General features: G+C 35.4%; 1 protein-coding gene across 1 annotated transcript; it reads left to right on the top strand.

Annotated features, from left to right (window-relative positions):
- Positions 1–4,509: 4,509 nt before the first annotated feature.
- Positions 4,510–7,774, top strand: LOC132065745 (pectinesterase-like). The gene is made up of 3 exons (XM_059459272.1): positions 4,510–5,404; positions 6,688–7,089; positions 7,359–7,774. Exons 1-3 carry the CDS (start codon positions 4,510–4,512, stop codon positions 7,646–7,648), a joined length of 1,587 nt encoding a protein of 528 aa, XP_059315255.1. The 3' UTR covers positions 7,649–7,774.
- Positions 7,775–11,371: the final 3,597 nt, after the last annotated feature.

The following is an 11,371-nucleotide window of genomic DNA, read 5'->3' on the forward strand; positions in this document are numbered from 1 at the left end:
TCACCATCACAACCTATACCAGTTGTCCCGCCTCGTCCATCTACCTTCTCTCGGCCACCTAGCCCGTCTAACTCTCACAAAATGCTCACTAGGGTTAAGGCAATCTAGTCAGTTTTTCTGACTCGGATTGGGGTGGTTGTCCTATCACGCGGAGATCAACGACGGGGTTATGTGTATTTCTAGGTTCGAATTGCGTCTCGTGGGCTTCTAAGAAACAGACTACTGTGTTAAAATCGAGCGCTGAAGCAGAGTATAGATCATTGGCGTCCTTGGCTGCCGAGCTAATATGGATCACATACATACTCAGAGACATTGGCATTTCCTTGCCCAGTCCTCCTCTCCTTTACACTGATAATACTTCCGCAATGCACTTGACCAAGAACCCATCCTCCATGCTCGTACAAAACGCATTGAGCTTGATTACCACTTTGTGAGGGAAAAGGTTGTCCAAGGTGCCATGGCCACAAAGTTCGTTCCTTCACAACTCCAAGTTGCTGATGTGTTCACCAAACCACTTGCAAAAGCTCATTTTCGATTCTTGCGGACCAAGCTTGGCGTTGTGCACCTACCCACCTCCAGCTTGCGGGGGGATGATAGAGATACCAGTCAGGATCTTAGTGATAAGGGTTAGCCACTAGAGTCATAAGTATATACTAAGTCCATGTAGTCATTGTATAGAATAGCATCTAAAGTAGAAGACTAAGCCAGAAACTGTTAGGCAGGGGCTGTGGTTGTGTATATATACACTGTCCTTGTACAACGAAAATAATAAGAAAAGCAGCTAGTTTCTTATCTTCTGTTTCTTGCGTAATTCTTCAAATACAACTCTTCAAGTTCCACAAATTTTTTGTATTAATGAATAAGTTGGCTAAATTAGTGGTTGATGAAGAAATAAGTTACAAGTTATATGGAAGATTAAAGGTGAAAAGCTTGATATTCTAAATAATAATTAAGAATATATAAAACAAATTAAATATTCTCTGAATTTACTCTGGCTAGAAATACAAAGAACTAATACCACATTTTCTAGAGTGTCAAATACGTTTACCATTATATTTTGAGATACTCAAAGACACTGGATGATACATTTTACAATATTACTATTGCATTAAATACATTATACAATATTAATATGACATTGAAGGTTTTTATTTGAATGTGTATTTACATTTGTATACAAAAACATTATAAGAGTATTAATTGGTTGCGGGGTAAAAAGGCCGTTCAACATTTTATGGGCATTTTGCTAAACCGACTTTGAACTATGTGGCTCCCACTTTAGAATAGTATGATTAATGTAGGATTTTGTCCGCACACCTAAAAAGTTGGACTTTTGGTACATAATTTCTCATAATTGAGTGATCTTTTGAGATATTTACTCTCTAAAGTATTCTTATTATGTCTTAGATGTAACTTCCTTTATTTTTTAATTATTAATGTAGAATTTTGTCCACACATCTAACAATTTCCACTCAAACTGGGTTTTACATGGCCATTGCCAAGGCCCCCACCCCCCCCCCCCCCAAAAAAAAAAAAAAACCCAATTAATTAGTCTTGTATATCCATCAACTCATGGGCTTATTTGAGATTAACTGTGTGTCACCCATATCATATGAGTATTTTTAGTCATGAAAGCTCACAAACTACTCCTTTCGTCCCAATTTTTATGTGATATAGTTTTGGCCGGACGTAGTTTAAGACAAAAAAACTTTGAATCTTGTGGTCTAAAACAAAGTTCAAAGATATTTGTCGTTATAGATCTCACAATCAAGCGTAAAAAGTAAAGTTTAAAGTTAAATTGTTCTCAAATAAGGAATTTGTATAATTTTTTTTGAAACTAATTTAAGAGGAAAGTGTATCGCGTATCACATAAATAGTTTTTTTGTTTTTTTGTTTAGTTTTTTGTTTTTTGTTTTTTTTTTGTGTGTGCGCGCGCGAAGGAAGTTAAACTAAGCCCCACGCTATCTGTATGTTGTTTTCATATATACTTTGGAGCATAATTTTAGAAAGAACAAAAACTAGGGATTCAAATAATGCATCATGATCAAGACAGACTAGGAATTTTAATTATCTATCTATTCTGTGTAGGTTAAGCTGACTCAAGATGCATCTTAGTCGACTCCGTTTTAAAAAGGGATTAGGTTTTAAAAGGGGGGCAATTCAATCCCCCCACAAACACACACACACACACAAAAACACACACCCTTTTGTGTTTCAAGTAGGATACACGGTCAATGTAAATTATTCTTTACACAATCAGGTCATCAAAAAGTAATTTGCAAGTAATCTTCTACGAAGATATAATTCTTAGACATAAAATTAAAACAAGTTGTCTATTAGAACAATTAAATGTGACTCGATAGTGTAAAGAAATGTCTACTTTCACGGTGTATAAAGTCTATAACATAAGAGTAAAATTGCGATTACAACTATATTTGCTTCAAGATCCATATAGTATATAAAAAGTGCGAAATAGTGGTCTCAATGAATTAAATATTAGCATTATTCTCCTCGGATATCGGAGCAAACTTAGTAGCAGCCATGTTATTACTTTAAACACACTCCTTACCCCAATTGGAACACAAATCATATAATATAGGAGTAGTAGAACTGAGAATTGTGATTTTATTTTGCTTCAAGATCCATATATAGCATATAAATATAAAAATGTGGGATAGTGGAGTGGTGGCGTTGGGGTCCGGCTTACTTTATTTGCCGACGCATTTTTTGTGCGGATTGGCTTCTTTTGAGGGGTCTTTAAATTTTGCCCCCAAGCCGCCTGGCTCAAGTCATTTCGTCGGGTGGGCATGCCGAAAAATATCGGCGTCATGGCTCGAACCCCGCCGTACATAAAATAAAAATAATTTCGCAAGACAAGGCTTTGAGAAAATCACTTATGCGTACAAAGCTGCTCTGGGCGCATAACTAAGCTTTGCCTTATAAGACATCTTATGTTGATCCGACATAACTTTAGTTATGCCTTAAGACAACCTATGCCGGTTTCTAAGCAGAGTCGTCTTGCGACAACTAAGCCTTAAGGCATAATGTGTCCGCCTTTACACAACCTCTCACGGACCGCATGCCTTAAGGCGCTTATACAGGATCCAGCATAACTTTTCCTAAGTTTTGCCTTGCGAAATTATTTTTTATTTTTATACCGGAGCCTGGGTTCGAACCTAGAACCTCAGGGTTTCTACACGAAGGGCAAGAATTAAAGACCAAAGAATTTGAAGGTAAGGTGTACCCAAAGACCACCCCGAATGAGGAACATTCACAAATAATTGCCCTTTATGACCTTAGTGTGCTAATTTAACATATAGCTTGAATACGCATAAAAAATTATAATTACGTTCAGCTTTACAATTCACTGTAGAGTTTGGATGCTTTGAAGACGCGACGACATGAAGATTATTTCAACTCACCACGAGGTGATTACTATGTTTAACTTAGTTTAATGTCAGGCGTGCGTGGCCGGGGTGGGGGGGGGGTGCGAAGAAAAAAATCATCTTTGCGCTGATTCCTTCTTTTGCGTGGTCTTCAATTTTTGCCCTTCGCCTACCTACTCCCAGGTTTTGGAGTCTCGAACTCCGTCTCAAGAAAAAAAAAAAAAAAAAAAAGAAGGAATTTCACGTGTAGATTAATTGGCATGCGCACTTGCCTTCAAAAGGCAGAGTTTGAAACTCTCTATTTCAAGCATGCAAAAAACCTTAAATTTCACATTTTTTGTTTTTTGTTTAATATTTGACCGAGTCAGAGTTCAAACCTGTTATAAAGTGATTTTAGCAAAGGGCAAAAATTAAAGTCCACCAATTTGAGGGGCAAAAATTAAAGACCATGCACCCCCAGTGAAGGGTAATCCTGCAAATTGTACAAAAAAAAAAAAAAAAAAAAAATCTTACATGAAAAGTAGATAATAATAAAAAGAATAAGATACTTCAATGACAAAGCAGAATCTTTGGTGAAAATCCTGCCGACTTGGCCTTTTCCGGAGCTTTATACTCTCTCCATTCCACTCTATAATAATAACGCTGACTCGACATAAAAAACTTGTTGTTATTAAAAATAAGACTTTTGAAATTTATGGTCTAAAACAAACTTTAGACATTTGTGTGGCTATAAATCATTTCATTAAGGATAAACGGTAAGTTTTTCTAATTTGTGACATTTTTTTTTTTGAACTAACTAAAAAGAAAAGGGTGCTACGTAAATTGGAAGTGAGGGTGTATAAACTTATGACGGCGTGTTTTAGACTTTAATATATTGCCTGGTATAACTTTGTTAGCTTGCTAATCATATTTCAAGTTTCCGTGTCTTAATAAGAGAAACGGTATTTCTACCCAAGAATAATGGTATAAAATATTTACAACTAGCATTATTGCAATTAAGTCTTCATCATCTCGTTTCCATGTTAGCGTATACGTTCAAGTCTTCAATATTAGCTCAATGCATGTAACAATGCCTATATAAACACATATTAGATATGTAGAGTACATACACATAGTTACCACTATGGGAATAAAAAACTTATCGCCTAGAAGGCTCCCTCTCTTTCTGATTCTCACACTTCACTCATTTGTGGATGCCACCTCCACAAATGAAATTTGTGACATAACTCCTTTCCCTAGCTTTTGCAAATATTTTCTTCCTCAAAATAAGTCCACAAACACATATGACTCAGGAAAGTTGTCCATCCACCAATCCTTTTTAGCAAGTACACATTTTCTCAATTCAATCAATAGTTACTTAAACTCCAAAAATGCATCTTATTATGATCAAAGTACCATCTTTGTCCTCCAAGATTGTCAATTACTCCTTGGCCTAAATAAGGATTTCTTATCCAATGTCAAAGGTACTACTAGTCAAACCGGAAATACCCTTGGAGGTTCACAGTTTGATGATGTAACAACTTTGCTTAGTGCATCCTTAACCAATCAACAAACTTGTATGGACAGTCTTCAAATCACTCCTTCAGCTTCAAACATAAAAAATGACATTTTCCCTACACTAACTAACGGTAGCATGATGTATAGTGTGTCACTCGCTCTATTTAAAAACGGTTGGAAGGAGCAAAGTTGGAAGGAGAAAATGATTTTCGAGGGACGAAAACTCTTGCAAATTAGTGAAACTACCGCGGTCAATGTGACACGAATAGTAGTGGTAAATCAAGATGGATCTGGGAATTACACAACTATAAATGATGCCATTGCAGATGCACCAAATAACACGAAAGCAGGCAACGGTTATTACATGATATATGTGGTTGAAGGTGTTTACCAAGAGTATGTTTCCATTGCTAGCAACAAGAAGTATTTGATGATTGTTGGTGATGGCATTAATAAGACCATTATTACTGGTAATCGCAGCGTAGTTGATGGATGGACAACCTTTAATTCTGCCACGTTCGGTAATTATTGAATTGCTTATTTCATCTTCAAGTCATGAATTCATACTCTCTAGTAGGGGTGTCAAATGGGCGGGGTTGAAATTTAAGGAATTAATTACATTAAAAGTCTGTCGAAATTAATTGGTAGATGTAGTATGACCGATTTTTTGAAGGGTCTATTTTCTAGAAAAAACGATGGCAAAATTTCAAAAAATATTTTTGAGGAAAACATTTTTAATGGTAAATAGAAAAACTTAAATTGAAAATGGCCTTAATATTAAACATACCGTCGCTTATAAGATACCGCCACATAAAAAATTGACAATAAAAAAAATAAAAAAATCTGAAGGGTAAATCTTATTTTCTAGAAAAACATTTTTATGAATTTTTTGCGCAAATATTTTTGACGATCAACCCCAGGCCAAATTTGACATTTTTCGTGGTAAATAGAAAAACTTTTAAAAAATGTTTCCCTTCATATTAAACCCCCGCATATTTTTCAAAAAAAAATATTTCCCTTCATATTGTGAAACATACCACAAACTTATAAGATACATGATACAAGAAAAGTGTATACAAAAAAATTAAAAACTTATCTCGGGCAATAAACCCAATATATGTTTTTTGTAAAAAGTAAATCTTAAAAGTATGTAAATATTGAATCGGTGATGTCTAAGTTGGAGATTAGTTTAAAATGGAATCCCAAACAAACGGATCACTTATAGTTGGAATTAATCCTTAAAGCTAAAACTACGAACTATGAAAATATTTGCCTTATAAGGCAAAGTTTAAATTTGTATGCCCCCTCGTGAAAATTTTTTAACTAAAAGAATTGAAGAAGCGAACCATTTAGTTATCTCTTAGGATCACGGCATAACTTTAACTTTCTTAAAGATTGTATGCCCATCACCTTTTCCTTGCGAAATTATTTTTTTATTTTATGACGGGGGTTCGACCCCTACTCATGTATTCGTCTCTACGATTTTAAAGACCCCCGCGAAATTATTGGTTCAAAATAAATGATTTTTTCCTTTCAAAAATTAATAAGCTAAGGCACTAATTCTTTTTTCAAAGTTACCCTTGCTAATAAGTTATCTACACAAACTTCTCAAAACTCTATATAATTTCCTATGAGTAAATTTGAGAAGAGATAAAGGTTAATACAATTAATAACGTTCATAGTTAATGTTCCAAAATAGCTTTTTAAACAGGTGTGCAAAAAGCTAAAAAATCAGATAATTTTTGTAAATACTTTTACACCGTCAATGCATAGAACTTAAACTAATTTAAAATAAATGATGCAGCTGTGGTTGCGCAAGGATTTCTGGGAGTGAATATTACCGTTCAGAACACAGCTGGAGCAATAAAACACCAAGCAGTGGCGGTTCGTAATGGTGCTGATCTATCAACATTTTACAATTGTAGTTTTGAAGGGTATCAAGACACTTTATACACACATTCACTGAGACAATTCTACAGGGAATGTGACATATATGGAACTGTCGATTTCATATTTGGAAATGCTGCAGTAGTTTTCCAAAACTGTAACATATATCCTCGACTTCCAATGCAAGGCCAGTTTAATGCAATAACTGCACAGGGAAGGACTGATGTAAACCAGAATACTGGCACATCCATTCATAATTGCACCATAAAAGCTGCGGATGATCTAGCCTCAAGCAACGGCACTACAAAGACATATTTAGGTAATGTTAAAATGGGTTACTATATCGTCTAAAAGCTTAAACTATTAAACAGAAAATATTTATTTACTTAATAATGTCTTTACCCAAGTTCTAACCTGATTTTTTTACGGGCCAAACAAATTGAAATTCTTTATAATAGTGTGTCCATTGAGACACACAACCTTCACACTCTCTGTTACTATGTTAATGTGTGTTATTAGATCATACTTATAAAATTAGTAAATTATAAGAGAGAGAAAACTTAGTTAGTTAATTTTTTTCTTTAACAGGTAGGCCATGGAAGGAGTATTCTAGAACAGTTTATATGCAATCCTTCATGGATAGCTTGATAAATCCTGCTGGTTGGGCGGCTTGGTCCGGCGATTTCGCACTAAGTACGTTATATTATGCTGAATATAACAACACAGGCCCTGGATCTAACACGAGCAATAGGGTAACTTGGCCTGGTTATCATGTGATTGATAGCACAAATGCTAGCATCTTTACGGTTTCTAATTTTATAGTAGGGGATTTTTGGCTGCCTGACACAAAAGTCCCTTATACTGGTGATTTGCTTTAAGCCAAAATGTTATGACCCTCTAATAATTTATTTTTCTGTTTTATGAACTTTGTATGGTTGCACCATCTGAATCTTTGAACAAGTTGTTATGTTCTTTTTATTTAGATATCTGACTTGAGCCACGTATGTTTTCATTTCCAATTTTGAGCTTTAATTTTTATTGTGCGCCAAGCTAAAACTTTAAAAAGGAGACAAACCAATGTAAACATGTTTAATTTGTAAGGAAATGTTGTATTGGAGTATACCTGTGTTTATATAAGGGAAAGAGGATGTTCGAGAAGTGGTCTTACACAACTATAAGAGATGAAGATCAAATAGAGATAGAGACTCAACAAGCTGAGGGCTAAACCTAGCTATATCAGGATAAGATTAAGAATCCATTCATAATTATTTTAATGATAATAGAAATATAATACACGATTAATTAAAAATTCCTTAACGCGCCCTGCACGCGAAGCTGGGAACAATGAACTTGTCATGCAGCAGTTGAAACCTTTTTGCTGAGAAGACTTTTTTACTATATGATATTGGCACCAATATAACACAACAGGGGGTGGATTCGGTTATACCTGAAAAGAATGAATAGAAATAGTAAGAATATATGATTTCACGTAGAGAACACCCTTCTCACAAAGTTGAAAATATCTCAACTACACCTATGTATAAGGAGGAAGGCGCTATTTTAATATTCTTTAATTCCAAAGGAACATTATCAATCATCTAAAAAATAGAGTAAAAAAAATAATAGGGAAAAGCCGGCTATCGGAATCGAACCGATGATCAGAGGAAGACCATTGTCTCTATCCGGGTACGATCATATAGCTTCATTCATTCGTTGAACTTGGGGATCACCATTAGCATTGAGGTCAATCACCACACTACCCCAATTATATATACGACATTACACAAAGCGAGAGTGCATGGTCAACACATACCTAAAGCGCCTACGTTACGCTTGCAGCCATACAACCATAACCTAACTTGCACGAAATTCAACAACCGAAGCTACTGGTAGTCCCGAGGGGGATATTTTGTATCATTTGAGCAAGGAAAATGTAATGGCTGATTCCATGAGCAGAAAGGCAGTGAGAATGAGCAGTCAAGAAGTGATGCAAGTGGAGGAACGTCCCTTGGAAATGGAAAACTTGAAATTTCTCAACCTGGCTAGGTTCTGGCATGTGCAGAGACAGTCATTTTTGATGGAACAAATCAAGGCTCAACAGTCTGAGAATGAAAATGTATGTATCATTAGGGACAAGTGTTGCAGGGAAAGGGCTAAGAAAGCAGTTCTTGATATATAATGAGGGTATTCTGTGGATTAAGGGCCGCATTTGTGCTCCTAGGGCTGGTGGTTTGACACAATTGATTTTGGAGGCTCGCAGTTCAAGGTGTTCTATTCATCCAAGAGCTACTAAGCGTGACCTGAAACATCATTATTGGTGGTGTCGGATGAAGAGGGACATAGTTGAGTATGTGTCTCGGTATTTTAATTGCCAACAAGTGAAATATGAGCCACAAAGACCAGGTGTTGTGAATTAGGAGATGCCTATACCTGAGCGGAAATGGGAAAGGATCGTGGATTTTGTGATAGGATTTTCATATTTACTGGAAGGCTAATTCGGGAGCTGGAAGACTAATTTGGTAGCTAATGGTTTAGCCAATTTAGCCTTTAGTCAAGAATCTCGTTTTGATTACATGTGCTTTTAGCATTTATACGTGTGCTGCAGGAGATGTTGTTAGAATCTCAGTCCCTCGCTTAGTTTTGAACTAATTATTTTTTATCTTTTTAGTTCTCTTTTACAAAAATGAAGTAATTCTTTTTCAATAGAAGTATATAGACTTAATTACGCTGTATGTTAATTAGGGTAACAATGCTACCAAAATTGATCCACCTTTTTAAATCTTATAAAAAATTACCCAGCCTCCTCTCTCTCTCTCTCTCTCTCTCACTCGTGCCGCCCCCACCATTGCACATCCTCCACAGCCGAAGAAATCCTACTCCTCTCTCTCGCTCTCTCTCCCCCACAAACCTTAGAGTTGCCTCTTCTCTCTCTTCTGCCTCCTACTGCTACCGAAACCCTAGATCTATTCCATCGGAGGTAGTTAGACACTGTTAGCAGCCTCTATTTGTCTTCTGCGCTACTCCGACAAGTAGGAGCAACCTCCGACCACCACTACGTCACTGGCAAACAGGCATTAACGGCGAACGAGAACCACTGGTGGCATTGGGTTTGGTCTAGGTTGTTTGGCGGGAGATAGAGCAGCGGCAGTGGCGTTGTGATTGTTGCACGATGGAGCTCCGATGATGACTTCTGGCCAGAAATCTCGGGTCGCGCCGACGGTGGGGAAGTCACCGGAGGTGGAGAAACAAGTAGGTGGAGGGGTAGTGGGTGCATAAGGGTGTATACACACCTCTTATACACTATTATACATGTTTATACACCCATATACATAATGTAATCAGTCCAGATCTATATTTTATACTTACTTATACAATATTGTATAATTGTGTATAAGTGCGTATTTTCGTGTCTAATTATATTTTTTAGAGTATATACCTACAAATTATACGCTTTCATTCATCTATATACATAATGTACCTAGCTTTTATATATAAGTGTATAACATTGTATAAAAGTGTTTTTTGGGCTATATTTTTGTAATGTAAGTTTTGAGCTATATTTTTGCAATGTAAGTCAGCCAAGTGTACATTTTGAAATTTCCCCTTATATATCTCTCTTCCGCTTACTATAAATAGGATCCTCCACAATACAAATAATATTTAAAAAATGATTCAAGTCTTATATATTACAGTGTAATGAAAATTTTCTTTCATTAATTTAATTAAACCTATTATTATTATTATAGGTTACTTATCATATATCTATTCTAAGTTATTAATTATTAATATTAAATAAAATTATATAAAATTACGTTTTAAATGATGATTAATATTTTTCACATTATCATTACATAAAACTTAAATTCTATCAAAAATTACGATAGAGATTCTGATTAACAAAGTATTCAAAGTCTTCCTTCACATTTAAATTTTGAATAAAGAAGTAAGTCAAGAGTCATTCAGGCCTTCAAGCTCAAATCATTGGTCACAAGTCGCAACGTTGAATTTAAATTCTTGCTCGTATATTTGTTGAATACACAATTCGTCACAAACTACTCCGCCTCAAATTATTTGTCATTTTTTTATTTCACCCCCCTTAAGAATTATTAATTAAGAAGATATTCTACTAGCTTTACACTTATTTATGTCTAATTTATAATCTCTCTCTATTAAATGTTTACTCTATTTATTATCATATACTCCATTAATGACAAAATCCTATTAAGGGTAAAATTGATAAAAAATAATTAATTTTGCTTTGAACTTCTAAAACGGCAATAATATGAGAGAACTATCTTTAGTAACAACAACAAATAATTTGAGACGGGGGAAGTACAATATAACACGTGTTACTATTACCAAATTAAGGATGAACCTGATTTTTTTTCCTTTTTGAATTTAGGTGAGAGCGGATGTACAACAACAACAACAACCCAGTGAAATCCCACAACGTGAGGTCTGGGGAGGGTAGAGTGTACGCAGACCTGACTCCTACCAAGGTAGGACGGCTGTTTCCGAAAGACCCTCGGATGTAGTACGAAAATATTTGTCATTCTAAATCAAAAAATGCATAACATGTGTCTTTACATATTACTCATCTT

Source organism: Lycium ferocissimum, chromosome 1 (assembly GCF_029784015.1).
Source record: "Lycium ferocissimum isolate CSIRO_LF1 chromosome 1, AGI_CSIRO_Lferr_CH_V1, whole genome shotgun sequence".
Lineage (NCBI taxonomy): Eukaryota > Viridiplantae > Streptophyta > Magnoliopsida > Solanales > Solanaceae > Lycium > Lycium ferocissimum.

Bases quoted from the DNA above. Each gene is read 5' to 3' on its own strand.
- LOC132065745 (XM_059459272.1), top strand. From the start codon at position 4,510: ATGGGAATAAAAAACTTATCGCCTAGAAGGCTCCCTCTCTTTCTGATT. The intron at 5,405-6,687 runs GTAATTATTGAA...TAAATGATGCAG, and splicing joins CTTTAATTCTGCCACGTTCG to CTGTGGTTGCGCAAGGATTT. The intron at 7,090-7,358 runs GTAATGTTAAAA...TTTCTTTAACAG, and splicing joins CACTACAAAGACATATTTAG to GTAGGCCATGGAAGGAGTAT.